Below are 20,442 nucleotides of genomic sequence, written 5' to 3' on the forward strand. Positions count from 1 at the left end.
AAAATAAACAAGTGTGTATTAGAGATAATATGTACGTTTAGATTTGTTTTTGGAGATAATTTAAAATAAGTATTATATATTTAATTTTGTGTTTTGGGAGACAAAAATTACTATTCATTGTCATATCATGTCTTTGGAGATAATTTAAAATAAGTATTATATGTTTAATGTTGTATTTTGGGAGACAAAAATCACTATTCATTGTCAAATCATGCCTTTTTTATATATATTTATGTATATATATGTATATTTTTATGCTAAAACAGTTAAAAACACCTAAAATAAGATGTTTTTGAATGATGACAAAAATTTGGTATGTTTTGACTTGTCTCGGAAATAAATTAAAAATGAAAACAAACATAGTGTTACTGTTTATGATCAATTTTTATTTAAGGTTGAATTATGTATCAGTAAAATTTAAGGTTAATTATAATCACATCCGCTCTGAAGTAGCAATAATACCAATTCTTTTTATTCTTTGATAATTATATCTGTAAAATTGTTTCGTTAAAAAACACTAATGCGCAATGAGTTGGCTATTTTGGCCTAAGTTGCAAATAAAAAAATGACCAAATATCAATTAATTAAATAGTCATTCAGTGTTCTCTGTGTCTCATGGCAATATTTATATATTTGAAGAAAAATGATATTAATTTGTAATATTATTGCGATAAATCCATAGTTAATTTCATTTGACTTTTATTATATAGCGTTTGGATCTTGCAATTGAGGTGTCAGACTCAATTTAAAGGGCAAGAATCCCATAAAATCATAAACTGAATTCAATTTTCTACTCCAAATTTTAACTTATTTTTTATTTTATTCGATATATACACACATTATGTTTTCATGTTATATTAAATGACATATAAAATATAATAGAATAGAAAACTCGATACAATACCCTCCTATCCTCCAGATTTTTTTTTAAAAAAAAAGAAAACAGGCACTACCTTCCATACTCTCTCTCTATATATATATATATATACATATATATATATATATATATATATCGAACTTGAATAAGCTTAATTATAAGTAAACATAGAAAAATTCTTATGTAAACCTGATTTGGCTGAAGTAAATCAATTACATTGCAAGTATGATACACTTGTCATATGATTGATCATCTTTTTTAATTATACACTGATACATAACAAGTGTATTACACTGTCATATAATTAATTTATGTTTAGCCAAACTTGGTCCGACTTAAAATTTCCCATGAACCAAAACAAACCATGCTCAAACCTAAATTTATGCTCGCAGCTTAAAAGAGTTTATTGAGAAGAAGCCTGAAATTTTCAAAAAACTCAGCTGCTTAACTGGTTTGAAGCTCTAATGCAACCAACCATATGCCATAAACAAGAAACACAATCCTGAAGAGTGTAGCTGAACACATAATCATGGTTGTATTAGCTATGAATTTCTATAGCACAAAGAATACAATATCGGTACAAGAATAGTGTACAAGTAACAACAGTTCAACGAGCATGTAAGTCCTCTGCTAGCCACAGCAACTTGGTCCCAGGCACTCGCTTACTTAGAAAGACTGTGGCTCCTAATATTCCATCATGCAATTATCGAACACAATTGCTCAGTAGCTATAGTATAATCAACTATTACGTCGTTCAACTAAAAATGGCTTGAATGTCATCAAAACTCCAATTGCTTCGATTACATTCAGGATGAAGAAAACCATTTGATCGCCTGCATCATAGGAACCATATAATTTTTGCATCAAACACAACAAGCATCTTTTATAAGGTTTTTACCCATATTGTCGCTTTTATTCAAATTAAGAGGGTGTTTGGGTGAGATCATAAACGTTGCTCAAAACATTTTATGAAATGTTTGAGTTTATAACATGTTGAAAAGTGTTTAGTACATTTTTAAGAGAAAGAACTTATTTGATCAAAAAATAAGAAGTTAGGAGTTTATAAACTCCTTTAGAAAAAGCAAGAGTCCCTAATTTATTTTTAAGATATTAACAAACTGTTTCAAATTTAATTATATTAATTACAAAACTGTCATTATTTTTTTCCTATGCTTTTGGTACATTTTTCAGAAGTCATCAAATGAATTTCTTTCAAAATGTGATGAACCAACGTTAATATGTAATCCTAGAAGAAAGGATTATTCATAAATCATATAGAACAAGGTCATGAAATTCGAGACTTTAAGATTTTATTAAGTAGAAATTATGCACCAAGGCATCACAAGTGAAATGGAACCTGGAAGGAAATCAGCATGCTGGCGTTTCTGAGCCCAAGAAAATCTGCATGAATTGATATGAACGGTGACTATACTTAGCAGGAGAAGAGAATGATGAAGTTTCATGTCACGTTTATATATAAACAGGGGCTAGCATGCATGCCCCTTGTCATATGCATAATTTGCTTGCTATGTGGAGTGCGATTTGGACAGTAACAACAAAATTACATGATTAAAACCATGAACATCTTTGGCATGTGGGTTATTTGATAACTGGTTATCACCAGAAATTGAAGAAACAGTAGTTTCGGTTGAACATAGCTTAGAAGGTTGAAAGATCAAATTAGAAACCCAACAGTTACTCACAGTGCTCCTCCCCCTGCTGGACCAGCAGCTTTGAAAAGTGACATGAAAAGCATGGCGATACCGTTGGCAGCTCCTCTCTGGTGTTGGTCCTGTGTTCAAGAAATCTAATTTAGGCATGTTGTATGGATGCATAATAGCTTAAAGGAAGGCAAATACTTACCACAGCTCTATTTTGCAATATGAACAGGCCCGTAACAATGGAGATCTGATGAAAATGAAACTAGGTTAGTAGCTATGAAATTTAAATTAGCAAACAAGAATGGTCATTGGAATTCATGGTTCCATACAAGGCAAGTAGAGAACCATGTGGAGAAAGCTCATGCTAACAAGTACTGGAAAATATGCTCTATTCTACAAGAACTTCAAGTAGATTACGTGCTCATACCATCTGTACTTCCCAGCAGTAAGTATTTTAACGGATTGAGTACTCGTGTTCCAAGTCTAGAATTAAGAAAGTTTGGAAATCAGCATGTTTTTTACTTCTGAATTATGGTGTTTTTATGTAATTTACATGCACTGCGATGCTATCTACTTGACAGGATGCAAAAAGAATTTCCATATTAGAAGCCAAAACACGGACCAACTATTTTCATATAATCATCTTTTGGTTTTTATCTAATAAGACAATTTTATTCATGGGCATATCTCATTAACCCCATCTTTGTGCAGATACGTGTCTCCAGCAACTACCAGCCTCAATAAAGGAATATGTTAAACCTACTCAGCAGAAACTCAGGTGTCCAAGGTGGAATTATTAACAGTCCATGAAAGTACTACAAGTTTAAGAACTAAACCTACAATTTGGGGTTTCTGATGACATATAGAAGAGCAAAAAATTGGAACCATATGGAGCAGAATATGACAATAGTGGAACAATTTTGATGTTTCTAGCTGTAATTTTACATGCATTGAGTATACTTATGCAAAGTTTACTGTCTTATGAACCACCAAGAACATGACAAGGATAATTCTATTTCACTTTCATCAAAGAAAATCATTTAAACAACAATGCCCATGAATCAATGGCGACCAAACTATTTGATTATGATAAAATGTAACTCAGAGATACAACATTCTCCAATACGGCTGCATAATTTATCTAAACTAACTGTAATAAAAGTGTTACTTACAGAAAACACGTTTTTCAGTAGAGATGCACAATTGAGCATTATGGACAGTGTGATCCCAGATAGCATGGCTATGTAGTGATAACTGGTTAACAGAGGAATTGAAATGATCTGCATTCACAGAGTTTCTTTGAGTAAATAGATTGGTAATCACCATTCCAGTACCATATCTCAAGTTTCAAGTGCTTACTCCTAAAATTCGTGAAAGCCTGATAGGACCCATGATTTTCTCCACAAGTGGATATAAAGAAGATTGAAAAATTAATAGACCAACACCTGAAATTTGAGCAAGCCGTCAGCAAACCATAGATACACTAGATACCGTACTAGAATATGGAGAAACATAACCATCAGATGGTCTTTCATCTTGTTTGGACACAAACAGTGAGGGGAAAAATAGAAATGCCAAGATAAGCAAAGGTTGTCCTTTTCTTTCCTCAGACAGATGACTCGCTTGTTTCAGTACTGTTAAGTAGTCTGGCTGCCTGAGTGATAAGCACTGCTAAACCTAAATTCAGTGCTAGTGCACTTGAAAGATCATTCTGAGATGTGCTTATGGGGATATCCTTATAGATGGCTGGCTATAACTTAATAAATGAGCAACACAGTCAAATCTCTGTCATCTAATGACTACATCTCCTGCTAATGGCTATTATAGTGCTGCGTTTATCCGCAAGCCAGAATTGAATCAGAGAGCCCTAAACAGTCAGAAAAGGTTTTTATCTGTTTTTTAATCATTTCATTTATAATGTACATCTATTAAGCTACATTCTTGTTTTTGTTTCAAATAGGTGACATGATATAGATATTGAAGTTTTTCCAGTCAAATATTTCAATAACAATCACCATTCATAGACACAGACATTTAATTGGAAGAGGTATAGAACGGAAAACTTCCATGTTTTTGTGCATTCCAAAGGTTTGCCTTGTGAATCTTTCAGTTCAAGCACCATGAGTAAACTCTTAAGTCGAATGTTTTGTCCAATAGTAAAAGGAGGGAGCCACAACTTTTACTGTATGGTTATTATATCATCTGATAGGCACCGCCAACTGTCCTTATTCTCATTTAAAAGTTGGATTAGCAACACAAGTTCCTTTCAACAAGAGCAGCATCAATGGATCCTATTCCTCCTCCTTCCTAAAATACCTTTAACTTAAAAGAACAAAGAGTAGAGAGAGGTTAGGAATGTGCAGAACCTATACCTGAGATTACAAGGACTGTTCCAACATCTTCGGTTGTATAACTTAAACCTCCAAGTCTCCTGGGGCTCTCGGCCCATAACGAGAATATCTGTTGAAGTAAAAAGTTTAACAGTGTGATCAACTTCAGCAAATAAGGTCAACTTAAAGTTGAAATTTTGTATGTTTTGTTCTTCATATTCCCACTTATTATCAGTAAAGACTGGAATTACATCCAAAGTGAAAGCAACAAGAAAGACTAAACAAAAGACATTCTTCAGCTGTAGCTCTATTGTGATGGTGCAATTTACCAGGAAACAAAATCCCATCTCAAACTATTGTGCTATGTCGTAATATTTATAGCGTAAGTAACAGTAAGATTGGTATTACAGAAGAAGGGATCAAGCGAGCCACGCCTAAATGAATATAGACACTACTTGAACTTAAAGAAGGTTAAAGAACTGCTGCCTAATCAAGCACAAAAATGAGTATATGACTTCTCTACCTGAAATAGAAGGAATTTATATTAACAATAGAAAAAGAATTGCAGAAAATAATTCACACATATTGTCAGGAAAAATATTGCCATTCAGTTTTAGCTTAAAGTCAGTTTTCACAGCCATGCACCAGGGAATATATCTAACAAAGATTGCTGAACCATGGTTATCTTGAGAAAGATCAACTGTACTGACTTACAAGATAAATCAATGTTTTGTCCAAGAGCAATTAGGAACTTCGAGCATTGTTCAATGTTAAATACTAGACCATGATATCTCACCTCTGTGTAAGCCATATCATGAAGGGAGAAAACACAATATACAATGATGGATGACATGAGGGGCCAGTTCTTAAAGAGGCTTTGTTTAGAAGTAGTTTCTCGTCGTTCCTCTATTTCCTCTTTTTCACTAGACCCCTGATTTGCAGATTCCAGAGCATCATAGGAATCTTGGGATGCTATCTTCTCTGAGTTGTGTGTGTGCAAGGTTTCCTGCATTTCTCAATACTTAGAAGAGGCCAACAAGGAATAATTCAGAGATATTGAAGGAATATAATCCTGGAAACATGACATAAACAAGGAAGATACACGCAATCATATTATTATTATTTTAATGCAACCACATAAGTGCATTTTCTAATTTATAGGAGTGCCTACCAAAATTCTTAACAACTGAGTTTGTTAATCACAATTAGACCCTCCCACCAGCCTCCACGGCTCCTGCCTGCCAACTAGGCAATCAGTTGCTGCCGAACAACAAGATTACAAAGTATATCATTAAACTACCAGTCTGAAGCCACTAATAAATGTCATATACAGCCCCTTCGACCTCCGTGGGTTGCTACTCCTTGGTCGGCCTCCAGGGGGTATTGTCAAACGGCGAAGCCTTAGTTCCCCTCTCTTGCTCCCTTTTATCTTGTTGCATTTACGTATGTGACTACAGGAACTTTAGAGATGCCATATTTTTGTCATCAACTTAATCTTCAATATTCATACTTCAGAAAATGTGCAATATACTGAGTTACATTTTTATGAATAAATGCAGAACACTCTTGTATAGGCAAAGTCTAATATATACATTTTAAAACTGGAATAGGAAGAAAATGACATATCAAACAGATAAACCATGTTTATTATAGGAAACATACCGGGATCCAGAAACAAGCAACAGTCACAACCGCCGCGAAGAGTGAGATTATCAGACAGGGAAGGAAGTATGGGAACCTACAAAAGACGTGTTACAAATCACAATACCAGATTTTGAAGATAATTATGTGAAAAAAGGTAGGAGAAAGAGTAAAAGTACCTTGCCAAGAAAGAATCTGATGCAAATATTCCAGGAAACTTCTCTGCAGGCTTAGTTCAAACAATATAAATGAGAAAAGGATAAAGAAATGCTAAACTGAATATAGAGGAAAACATATACAGGCAAGTCCTACTGGTAGTTCCTGTTAAAATCAATCCTCTGGAAACTTCAAGCACACACTTACTTCCACTTCTAAGCTCAGTTAATTAACAAAAATAAGAATAATAAACAACTTAACTGAAAAAAGAAAATTGACAGAATAGGCACATCAAACAACATAGAATTCTTTTTCTTTTATGCAAATTGCACATATAAGACAAACTTTCCACCTTTGTTACTCTGTTTCTGACAAAATATAAGACAAACTGATCTTATATTCTCTGAAAATACATGATGGATGTGTAAGCAAGTCTATAGTATATAAGAGTATAAATGATTGCAAGCACTAGTACATACTTCATCTCATCAACAAAAACAAATTTTGGATGGTACAAATTTTCTTGGTTCTGAAGATATCTTTTGAAATATTTAGTAGGACTTAGTTACTCTGTAAAGCAAGGCAAGATACTATACTTTGTCTCACATATTGGATCATCTGCAGTACACTCATGAAGAAAATGCAAACAAAAAATTGACAAGAGAAAAGTTGCAAGTGTCAATTCCTTAGTCTGGACTTCAAACCCCTCTGGCCCTATCCTTCAGACCTCGGAAATATAATGAATAACGGTGTACAAAATAAGATGTCTCTCATAGTACTGGACACCTCTTAATAAGTACAACAAACTAAATAGGAGGTGGAAGTCATGTAGCAATAAAGAATGTTGGATGAGATTTGTTGGACTCCTACAGCTTCTCTGTTGGTACTTTGTCAACCATAATTACCAAGCATGTTTGACAAGTCCTTTCGGAAACTAACAAGCTTCGACAGGGGGTTAAAAAATATGGAGGTATAATAAGATCACTATTAGAACTACTACTTCTTGATTTTGTGGTTTTGAATTTCTTAGAATTTTCAGTTGCCCACTTGCCGATATATTCTCTGAACAGAATATAGCAACTTCTCGCCTGCTGCGTATAAAATAGAGCAGAGAAAAAGCTGCATCAGTGAAGCTGGATTTACTTGGGCCCCTTGGCGTCATCAGTATTATTTATCAATTCAAGATGACTGTAAAATTGACAAATTATCATCTCTCCCTCTGCCATTCCAACATGACAATAGGAAAAATCCAAGAAGATACATGCACATATGATATGTACCTGAGCAAGAAAGCCTCCTAAAGCTGGTCCAATAATTAGTCCTGCACCCCAAGCTGTACTAACCTGAAAACATATACAAATTTGAATACTCAGAAATTGCTATTTAAATAATTTCTACAAACGTAAGACATCCTTTATGAGGAATCTAAGAAATTAGAGAGTTTACTGTTGCAACACTCTCTCCAACAGATAGAAGAGCATTTCTCTGAATGAATTTGAGACTGTGTACAGATGGATCCATTGCCATCAAACTTCGTGGCTTGGCTCCATATAGGCAAAAAAATAGTCCAGAAGTTTTAACTAGTGGGATATATGAACATGGTTTATTGCAACTATCTAGTTCATTACAAATCTTAGTGATGACTACTGAGACTGATCACCTTGTTCGTGCACAATCTAAATTCATGCATACTTTTGGTTGTACTTCCAATAATTATTCTTCCTTAATCCAGTATCCCTTAGTTGATCCCTTAATAAAGTACTTTTTTATCAGTTATAAAGAACATACATAATAAAAACTTAAAGAAGATAATTAATAAAATAACTGCTTACCGCCGACAATGCCAAAGACTGGTACTCATCACGAACTGTTTCACATGCATATGCCTGGTCAGGGAGTAAAGCTAAATCATAATATGCCACTTCCTTAACAGAACTGCACTAAAGAACTTATTTAATATTGCCGCAATGTGGTTACATCAGAAAAAGAATACCTTTATTGGTCCGAGTAGACCATTCAAACTTCCAAGAAGAAACCTTGTTGTGATGGCCATCCAAAAGTTTATACTAAGTCCAAATAGGGTGTTGAAAACAACACTGTAAATGCATAACCGCCCACTTATTAGGATGTCTGGATTGAACATGTATTGAAAGCAAAGTACCAAAAGAGCAACTGATCACTGACACTGTGGCACAGCCTATAATTATTACAGGTTTTCGACCATATCTGTCAGCAATGACTCCCCACAGCATAGATGTCAAAGCTCTTCCAAGCATATAGGAGGACCCTTCATGAGTTGAAATTTATTAAGTCTTATCAGAGTGCAATGAGACATTAGGCAGTGAAACTAATCAACTATATTGAAAAAATGAAAACAAGTTAGCCTACCTATAAAACCAGCATAATAACCAATATCTTCCTCTCTTTTTGCAATGCCAAAATCCCTTATCTGCAACAAAAATGTCAATGTTATATAAAAACAGAAAAAAGGAAGCATAAGTTACGTGAAGAATCCCCTCCTTTTGCCATGAGCATGTCAGCAATATCTCATCTTAAGTATATAAAATTTTGATCTATTGAATTAGTTAACATTGCCTTCGAGAAAGGTACAAAATGTGGTAACTGTACATCTTAAATTATTGTATACATTTAATAAGTTCCCATTACCAGAAATAGAATGGAAATTTAGGGTTTACTTTTTGCATGATATTTTATCATATATATTATGGATTGTAGTAAAGCGCTTCTGCAGAAAGATATTTACATTGCTTAAGATGCTCATCCCTTGTATCATATTAGCGCATCATTCTTGGATTGAATCTAGACTGGTAAAAACTCGTTTCCTGATGTAATGTGCCTATAGTGAATCTTTATGCATGAAAAAGATAGCGCCACTTTGCAATTGATACATGGGACTTAAGATGTTTTACTCTCACTTCTACAAGATCAGGTTGGATAGGTTCCGTACTAATCATGGTAATGATAAACAAGACTTCAAATGCCAAACTCAGAGTATGTTACTTTGTCTGGTTATCAAATTTAAATTGGAGTGCCAAAAACCAGCACTTGTGACCTTTTGGTGATAACCAGAACTTTGAGTGGCAAAGTGATAAGGATGCATAAAACTGGATAAAAGCATGACAAACTCCATAAAATATGGAAAGACTTCTAATAGACGCTAATTTGTTTTTATTTCACCAATTTTGCAGTCATAATGGTATTCTTATTGTCACTTTATTGGAGCACTTCCCCACCCAATATTTTTCTCGGGTGACCCAGAGGTTTCTTGATCAGAGATTAACAGAAGATTTGAGCTTCCTTTTGGTATCGGGACAATTTAGTCTGGAAAAAAGGTACATTATACTGTTAATTATTCTTTGAGCTACATACAAGAGAAATTTACATATTAAGAAAAAGAAAAGAAAAAAAGGATATAAGAACACCAAAGACCATAACCAGATTGGCCTCATAGGAAACTTTGCAGTAAAAGCCAGAGTCTGCAAAGCGGCTCTTTATAGAATTAGGAACGGCAGAACAGTTTCTAGATTTCATTTTGTTCTTAATCTCAAGGGAAATAATACATTTGAACTGTTACGTTATAGATTAGTGGCACAAGGGAGATGAGTAGTTAACAACATTATTTTCAAATTGTCATGTATAGAAGAGAACAAATTCCATCTTCAACATCTTCAGTGTCACATATCTCAAAAAAATAGGTGGGTAGTAAAGCTGTTTCTAATAAAGAGAGAATTAAAGATTTAAGTACTTACCATGAAATAAAGGAATGGGAAGAGTGATGATATTGTCAGAGCTGCAGATGCGAAGGAATAGAAGACAGAAAAAGCTTTATCAATGAATGAAAAAATAATAAGATCAATCCAAATGAAGATATCAAATGTCTGCAGTTGAAGTATAACAAGATACCGAGACCACCAAAAAAGTGGATGATATTGCAGTCACTCGTGACCAAAGATTTACATGGATAATAATAAAATAAAAAAAAACAACGAACGCACGATGATTGATGCTAAGTTTATCTTGTACTCGATAAATGCATATGGAAATGTAATATCATTTGAAGACCGAACTTTTACAATTTCAATCAAACATTTAGAAACTCATATGGGCCGTAGCAAACCATGCAAATATTCCCCCTCAAACTGTGAATTGAGAAAAGGAAACCGACATATTGACAAGGAAAATTGTAAGAGAACAGGCCCTGAAGTCGGCAGTACACTTAGCAACAAGTTCTAGATTCTCATGGTTAACACAGAGAAGAGCATATGATGAGTGCATGATCTTATAGTTCTTTCTACGCAGAAAACAAAAAATTTAGAAACTAACTAAAATCTTTTATTCCAAAAGAAATACTTTGCAGGTAAGTTTCACTTTCCAGACAGTCCTCTTAAGTTCTTTAGATAACAGTTGTATAATCCATTTCTAAAACACTCAACACAATCACCTCATATATATTCCTATATACACTTCAATCTTCTTCAAATCCAGTTAAATTTTCACAGTTCTCACTCCATAAATCTCCCACCTCTGGTACACGTTAACAAACAGCATGTGTGCATATGCATGTTCACCCAACCAATCAAACCCATAAAAAAACGTGAAATGAAGCCAAACAACAGATACCAGCTTCCATGAATCCATCAAAAAAAACCCCACAAAACTTCTCAAACATTTAGATTCTTCTATTTTTTCCTTTTCACGAAAAGACGAACATCAAACTTGATTACCTGTGGATAGCACAATAACCCATACAACGAGAACTTGCTTGATGGGCATTCCTCTTTGCGTTTGTTTCAGCTGATCAACTTCACATCCAGGGCACCCCTCAACGTAGTAATCCTTCCGCAACAAGCTCTCCACATGCTCCTGCCCTTCCGCCATCTCTCTCTCTCTCTCTCCCCTGGTTTTCCCTCTCCACACTCTCGAATGGGGAACACCTATTTATTTCCAGCTGTTTCCTGGACAGAATTAAATGCATGGAAAAATAGTTAATTACAACAGGTCCAAATTTTCGATCCCATGTATTCAGAAATTCATTCCATGATAAATATAACATACTTTTCGTATCATACTATGATTCATGTCTCATTTAAATAAATAATATATCATCTAATCACACTTATTCCCTAATTTCTTTAATTCGAACAAACTTAATTTAAATTATAATTTTTTCCACATGTTATATTAATTCGACAATACTATAGTTGATCCATAAATTTACTTAAAACCATCTATTCAAAATTATTAATCACAGTATATAAAGAAATACTCAATCAATACATCAATATACTACAAACAATAAAAAATAAATTACAATCACTCTCGATTCAACCAATAAATCAATGTTGACTGTAAATAAATTATAATAACCTATATAAAGTGAAACAAATACTGACACATCCTGTGAGACTCGATCATAAACTCAAACTTGTTCATGGGACCTCGGTTATTGGGCTAAGACATCATTGGTACTTAATTACCTTACAAACTCTTAAATAATGCGGCATGTTAATTATTAAATAATCCATATTTATAAATCATATATGCTTACGATTGAAGCATACTCGGTGCGTGTCCATAGTTTTATTATCATTATTATTATTATTATTATTATTATGAATTGATGAGAAAGATAAGATAAATGAACAATCGTGAAAAATAAATTAAATTTCAATATAAATATAAATTAATTAATTTAAGAGTTGGTTGTTTAAAAAATAAATAATAAATATATTCAAACCATATAATTAATTTATATCTTGTCAACCAAAATTAGTTATTACAGGATTTTACCTTTAAGACATATATTTGTTAGCATAAATATATGACTAAATGCAAAAAAAAAAAAAGTTAATAAAAAAATTTGTAAAAATACTAATAGGCCAAAAATAATAAATAAAAAAATAAAGACAACGCAATCCCCTGATTAAAAAACAGAGGCATCTTGACTCCTTGACCATGGAGGCAATCAACTTAGTTTCAATCGTCATCTATTATAATTATATTATAATTTCAATCGTCATCTATTAATATACATCAAATATCGATATTAAATATGTATAATTAATTAATAATTACTATTAAAATATATGATTTTTCGCTACAGTTAAAAACATTAGCCGTGAGCAAAACCATGCCAATTTTTTTTACGATGGCTAAAACCCATGGCGAATGATTAATTGTGGTAAAATTTAAATTTTTGAGTTGATCTTGTTTAATCATGATTAATAGTATTAATAAACCTCAATTTTCAAGCTGTGACCATTTATAGTGTGATGAAAATTTAATTTTTTTTATAGTATACTATACATTAATTGATGGGCTTGAACCCATACACTATGTTTGATTTTATGTTTCGCATTTTCAAAAACAAGATAAAACACACTCAATGTTTATTTTTATGTTTTTACACCTTATCTGTGTGTCTTTTTATTTTTTAACTTTCTATATACTCATATATATATAATATAAAAGAGACGTGATTCGACAATAAACAGTGATTTTTGTCTCAAAAAAATATAAGATTAAACATACAATATTTATATATCAAAGGAGACATGATTTGACAATGAATAATGATTTTTGTCTCTCAAATCCCAACATCAAACCTACACCACTTATTTTAAAATATTTTAGATTACCTCAAAACACAAATCCAGACATATCATCTATTTTCATATTCAGGGAATTATTCTTGTGTAATTTAATGGTTTTACAGGGGTTAAAATACAATTCACCCTAAATCTATCTATGTATTTGCATCACTGCATATGTCATGAAAATGGAATAGAGTAAAACACGTTATGCAGCAGCCATCGCAGTCCTATTTCTTTATGTTTATGGTCCACACTGTCAGAAATTTAACACAAATATATCCCCACCCCAACCAACCCAATATAACCTAATCATACAATTATTTTTTACGTTAATTTATTTTATTTACAAAGATAATATTATTATAATTATTTAAAATAAAAAGATAATTTTTATAAATAGATCATACTTTGATATATGATTAATGCTCATATCGTATCAAAATTAAACTATAATTTAAAAATAAAACACATATGAAGCCGATGTCGTTAAATGATGTGGAAATGAAATAATTTTCTTTTTTTTTCCTCATCATTTTCTATCTATATTACATTTAAATTATTTTTCATGTACGGTAATTTGAAATACAACATTTGTCTTCTCACACGTATACGTTATGTTGAATTAATCATATTTTACTACAGGAAAAATAAACTATTTCCTATATTATAAAATATATAAATTGTTTATTTTGTGATAAACTATACTATCAATCATTAAAAAAAAATAATATGAAAATTTAATTTTTATAACTAAATATTTGTCGAATTATTTTTATTTATTTATTTATTTTAAAAAATCGATGAAAATTGTAATCAGATCAATTGTAGTTGTCAAAGTTTTTAATTATGGCCTGTGTTTTGACTTGATTTATTACAATAATAAATAATATTTATTGTACATCGTGATTAATTATTATTCATTATTATGTATTATTTTTATTTAATAATTAATTATTACAAAAAAACACATCCATTGATTGCTGTGTTTTTTTAATTACAAAGTACTTGTATTTTTACAAAGATTTGTGGAGATTAAGATAGTATGGACCTGTTATCATACTTTTGCGTCACGTATTGATATCATATTTATGAATGAGTATTAAAATATATTTTATATTATAAATTAAATTATATTATAATTTAAAAATATAAAATATACATATAAATAGAATACTAATATACGATACAATGATGTGATATACGACGGTTTATAGTCCGAGGTGGGCTTGGATCACTTAAATTATTGATGAGGGCTTCCGTGGTGCAGATTGCAGCAACGTGACAGAAAGTTGTCAAATCAACTTAACGACAATAGAACAAAAAACTAAAGAAGAGAAAATATTGACTCGGACTGCGGAAACGTGACAATATTTCACTCATAAGATGTATTAAAAAAATAAAAAAGAATTTAAAAAAAAAAGTAACGAATGATAATTCAAAAAATACATTTATTTGATTCAATTAAATCGTAATAAGTGATTAGTTATGATGTGCGACGCATGATAAGTTTGTGACGTGTGGATGATGGTTAATGGCGTCCAATCATTATCCGATTGTATCTAATCAACCGAATAGGTGTGTCATTTGGTTGAAATGGTCTGATGAGTATCCAAATATAACACCTACAAAAGGACCAAAATGCCCCTCATTAAGGGCATTATAGTCATTTCGCGATCAAGGTCCGCGTATTTTGTAGCGGGCGGGTCGCAGTTGACCCGACCCGGATCGCATAGACTGACTGAAGACTCGGATAATGACCACCGTTCGATCTGAACGCGCACCGACGAGATAAGGCCACGTGGCCCAGTACTTGACGTACAACTGTGTTCTATAAATAGACCCCGACGCACCATAAATGAGGTAACTGATACGTATTAATTGAGACCGAATTTCTAGATCGCACCTATTTCTCTCGATCAACCTAACTTGAGCGTCGGAGGGTCATTGACGGGGACGTGCCCGACGAGCTCACGGTTCGTGTTTTTATTCTCAGAAGACCCAAAAATCTGGTTCGGAAGAGTTAATCCTTCAACGGTGAGATCGTCACTCGAGATCGAACAATTCGACCCGGATCAGTGTCGATTGGATGAAGTCTTTTGAATGAAACGATGAATTCGTTTGATTGAAAATGATGCGTCAATTCGGATGAAAATTTATACTATTTTAAATATATCTTTTTTTATTGGACATGCCCATTGGATAATATATTTCCAACTTGTACAGACAGATCCCCTTTCAACTTGAAAGACATTTTAGAGCATTATCAATGTGTTGGCAATAAAAACACGTTGTTGTTTTTTATTAAGAGAATTCAAAAATATTATTATTTGGCTCATCGTTTCTCAAAATCTACAGTGCTGCTATTTTAAAATTGTAAATCGTTGTATCTTGAAAAATAAATTATCGTTTTCCTTAGCACCAGAGCGGGCAAATAATTATCGTAAAGATAAAGAGTCTAACTTCAGTCTCGACTTCACAACACAACTTCCGCATATCCCTCATATTTTTCACAACACTTTAACTTTCTATTTTAATTAATATATATACATCATGCATGATGAAAATAGACAAAATTATAAATTTAATTTCAACACTAACAGACGTGAAAATTAACGGCGGAGAGAAAACACATGGAATTCTCGTGCACATTGGTCAAAAAAATGGTTCGCCGTTAGTTTTATCGTCTACTACTCTAAGGGGGTTTTCTTTGCAACGCTGTGACCATTTTTTGCCACTTTAAAGGACGTGGGGTTAAATTTTAAAATCTCATAAAACGTGAGGTTAAGTTTGAAATAAGTATAAATTAAAGGATTAATTTTATAATTTTCTTATAAAATATTTATTTAGATTTATATTAATTAAAATAACGATATAATATCGTGATTTTTACGGACGTGACGTATATATATTATTTAAAGAAAAAATACAACAAATATTTAGGCGACATTGACTGCTGGAGATCAAACTCAATTTGAAGTGTCCTTCCTTCGCATTGAAAAGTTGAACACGCCAATGAGGTTTTTGATCATTTTCAATTGCATTTCTCTTCCCTTTTGATCTTCTTTGCTTGTTTTTTTTTTATTTTTAAACAAATATATATATATATATAAGCGTACTTTTTTTAAATAAAATAATGATAAATAAATTACATAATATATTATAGGATATTTTAATTTAATTAATATATTAATATAATTAAAAATAAATAAATAAATTATAACAATTTATATAAAGTAAAATAAATATCCACCCCTATAATAAAATTTGAATTTATAATTTTAAGGGAAAAGTATTATTTTAGTCCGCTAAGTATATCTCATTTTAATTTTAGTTCGATAACTATGTTCATTTTTGTTTAGGTCCAGTAACTTACGAAATTGCTTACTTGTAGTCTTCTGGCAGATTCTCGGACAATTTTACCCCTATGAGTGCATATGGACTAAAACTGCCTTTCAAAAATTGCATAGGGATAAAATTGTCCAAAAATCTGCCAGATGACTAAAAGTAAGCATTTTCGTAAGTTACTGGACCTAAAAAAATGGACATAGTTATCGGACTAAAATTAAAATTAGGCATACTTAGTGGACTAAAATAATACTATTTTTTAATTTTAAATTTGTATTCACATTTTTTAGTTCTTGGAAACAGTGAAGTATGATGAGACATGCAATGGTCCCACCAAAATAATTGGTACTAAAACAACATAGTTGAAAAAGCAGACTCAAAACTTAGCCTTGTTTGGTTTCATTTTCAGATCTGTGGTTGGGGTGGGCCAAAATATATATTTTGTTTTCATTAAAAAATAATGGTATTTTTCTGCCATTTGGCATAAATATATATATATGTATATAGAATAGATATGATTTGATAATAAATAATGACTTTCGTCTTTTAAAACAACAACATCAAATATGTAATATTTATTTTAAAATATTTTTAAAAACAAATTCAGACATACACAATCTCCAACACATACTTATTTATCTCTGTATTTCTCTCTCTATCTTCACAAAAAATACAATAGAACACTAAAAAATATAAGGGTAAATTACAACAACCTCCTCAGAAGTTTCGCATAATACGAATATCCTCTCGTTGCTTGAAAAATTATCAGTACACCCCCCTGATTTTAACAAATGTCTAACAATTAGCTCAATCCGTTAGGTTTTCATCCATTCTTTTTATCAAAATACCCTTGCAGATTAAAAATATGATGTTATTTATTTTTTAAATTTTTTAATTTTTACGAATTAAGTGGATAATTTTTTTTTATAATTTTTTTCATCTATCATGTTCGATTTTTCTATAAATTTTAATTTAAAAAGAAAAATCAAAATGATACATTAAGGACAAAGTTGACAATTTTCATACCTCCATCAAAGAATTACATAATTTTTTCAAATATTAGAATATATTTTATAATTTTTCAAATAATAAGAGAGTATTCGACTAATTACAACTTTTCTTGAATTTTCTTACTTGGATGGCTTGCCTGTCTCATTCACTACTCGTGTGTGGCTATCTCTTCTCCAATTTAAAATTATTTTCTAAATTAGATTTTGATAGCAAATTATACGATAAATAATTATATATTTAATATGGAGAATTGCATTCAACATTTACGGGCATATGGTTTATTTATGTAAACGATCAATATTTTTTAAAGAGTTATACATATATATCTATAAAAAAAACATCAATTATATTATTTACATAAATCATTCCAATTTTTTTAGAAAATTACACTTACACTCCTAAAAATATCAATATCACTACACAAATTATCTATACTTTCTGACTGTCAATACTGGTTTCTGTAATTCCACAAAAGATACGAACAGTTCGGATAGATAGACCCAACAATTAGGAAAAAAATTGAACATATTTAGTCTTGTACTTTACGAAATTTTTAAAATAATTTCAAAGTTGAGGAAACTCGTCATATGTAATTCCACAAAAATCGTAAAGCAAATGACTAAATGTACATAATTATTTTAAAAATTATGTAAATCAAATGTGAGACAAAAAATATAATTTTACCTCATTTTTAGCAATATATTTAAAACAAATCTTTGTCCCAATAAATTCTGTGATGAAATTGATGATGGAAAAGACAGAGTGAAAGAGAGGGGGAAGAGAAGAAATGTTGATTGTTAGTATGAGATTTTACGTGATTTGTATATTTAGTACTTTTGATATTTGCTTTCGTTTAACAAATAAGTCCCCTATTAGTAAAATTTCACCGAATTTGCTAATATTAACAAAAAAAAGGAAAAGAAATTCTATATTTACCTACCAATGATTTAATACTTATTTATTGCAGGTCAAATAAATATTTTTAGAACCAAATTATCCTCATACGTCTTAACGAATTAATGCATGTGAGGAGGTATATTTTCACCGTTATAAGAGTAGCTTAGTCTGAAAAGATTTATTTGACCTGCGATAAGTCAATAACAAGTCAATTGAGAATAAATATTATTTTTTATTTAGTTGTTTTATTAATATCTGTAAATTTGGTAAATTTTGACTAATGGAGTAACTTATTTGTTAGATGAAAGCAAACATTAGGGATGATAAATATAATTTTTTAAACTACAAAAAATTTACATATAATTATGCAAAATCTCCAGAGATGAGAATATAATTATTCAAATATATACCAAAGCCAATATTATATAAAATAATTTTTTAAAATGTTCGTGCGAAACAACAGACGGCCCCGGTACTCAGACATCATCACCATCAGATCATAATGAAGTGTGGCTGGCCAAGAATTGGCAAAATTTTCGTACCATGGGAATTTATTGCTTTCAATGTCCTCGTCTTAACAATAAAAAAGCCCCTACAAAATATTTTTTTATATTTAAATTTTATTCTTAAAATTTTATTAAAAAAATCCAACTATCATAAATTTTACATTATAAATTCGTTTATTGATATTTAATTTTAAAAAGAATTTTTTAAAACCGTATTCATTTATCTGTGATAAAATTTTCATAAATTTTTTACATTTTTTGTTTAATTTATCAACTAAAATTCTCAACTACTGATTAATTGTTCTCTAAAATATTTTAAGAAATATATTTGGAAAAATTATTATAATTTCCTTAAAATATCTTTTTATTTTAAAAATATATCAAAAATACCTTTTAGTCTAAAAAAACCCATTTCTCAATTTGTCGTTCCAAAAAATGTAATTGCTACTTTATAAATGAGAGTAAGTGAGATTCAAATTCGAACCTCTTAAACGAAAATCTTATTTAGAAAATTAAGCTGTCAAAGAAAAAAATTAAATAATATTAATATCTCAGCAATTGTTTTCTTTTCTTATTGTGTCAAATATAATACTTTGTACATTTCTATATTTTACATAAAGTGTAGAGGTCTTAAATGGAACCATCATATGTGTTCTTTTTAATATTTTTTTCAAAAGTATTATATTTTAAAAGATAATTCAAATTACTTTTTTTTTTCTATTTTTTCTCTCCTCTTACTTTTTATTTAAGTTCTTATTTTTTAATCTCATATTTATTTTTTATTTTTAATCATATTATTTTTATTTAAATCATCATAAACTCAATAATGTACTAGATAATTAAAAAAAAAACTTTAATTTCATAAAAATATAATAAATTTAAATATTTAGAATTTTATATTTCAAAAATTGGAACACATGCATTGTACATCCAAAAAAACACTAGTTGCTATTATACGGACCAAACAAACATGCACTATGTTTGTTTTCATTTTCAAATTATTTTCGAAATGAGTCAAAACATACCTAATGTTTGTCGTCATATAAAAACACTTTATCTGGGTATTTTGAATTATTTTAGTACAAATACGTACATATATATACACACACACACATATATATATATAAAATACATAATTTGACAGTAAATAATAATTTTTGTCTCTCACAACACATTATTAAATATACAATATTTATTTTAAATTATCTCCAAAAACAAATTTAAATATACATATTATCTATAACACATATTTATTTATCTTTATTTTTGTCACTTTATCTCCATAAAATACAATAAAACACTCTGCAGAAAGAATCCAAACACTATGACGTTGTTTTCAAAAGAGAACCACTTTCTCACCATCTTTAGTCACATTCTACACCATAAATATCAAATCAAGTTGCA

At 30.7% G+C, this 20,442-nt stretch overlaps 1 protein-coding gene across 1 annotated transcript; it reads right to left on the bottom strand.

The window, feature by feature from the left end:
• Nucleotides 1,330-11,700, bottom strand: LOC105167925 (protein ZINC INDUCED FACILITATOR 1-like). The gene is made up of 17 exons (XM_011087809.2): nucleotides 11,411-11,700; nucleotides 10,436-10,476; nucleotides 9,054-9,114; nucleotides 8,850-8,952; nucleotides 8,659-8,761; nucleotides 8,498-8,551; nucleotides 7,946-8,008; nucleotides 6,689-6,738; nucleotides 6,531-6,606; nucleotides 5,665-5,874; nucleotides 4,911-4,998; nucleotides 3,898-3,983; nucleotides 3,711-3,818; nucleotides 2,741-2,785; nucleotides 2,581-2,669; nucleotides 2,235-2,278; nucleotides 1,330-1,710 (listed from the first exon to the last, which is right to left on the bottom strand). Exons 1-17 carry the CDS (start codon nucleotides 11,562-11,564, stop codon nucleotides 1,616-1,618), a joined length of 1,470 nt encoding a protein of 489 aa, XP_011086111.1. The 5' UTR covers nucleotides 11,565-11,700; the 3' UTR covers nucleotides 1,330-1,615.

The sequence above is a fragment of the Sesamum indicum genome, linkage group LG1, assembly GCF_000512975.1.
Source record: "Sesamum indicum cultivar Zhongzhi No. 13 linkage group LG1, S_indicum_v1.0, whole genome shotgun sequence".
Taxonomy (NCBI): Eukaryota; Viridiplantae; Streptophyta; class Magnoliopsida; order Lamiales; family Pedaliaceae; genus Sesamum; species Sesamum indicum.

Excerpts from the sequence above, each read along its gene's own strand:
- LOC105167925 (XM_011087809.2), bottom strand. The coding sequence starts at position 11,564 with ATGGCGGAAGGGCAGGAGCATGTGGAGAGCTTGTTGCGGAAGGATTAC. Across the intron at positions 10,477-11,410 it reads GGTTATTGTGCTATCCACAG|CTCTGACAATATCATCACTC; the intron begins GTAATCAAGTTT and ends TCGCATCTGCAG. Across the intron at positions 6,607-6,688 it reads TCAGATTCTTTCTTGGCAAG|GTTCCCATACTTCCTTCCCT; the intron begins GTACTTTTACTC and ends CGTCTTTTGTAG.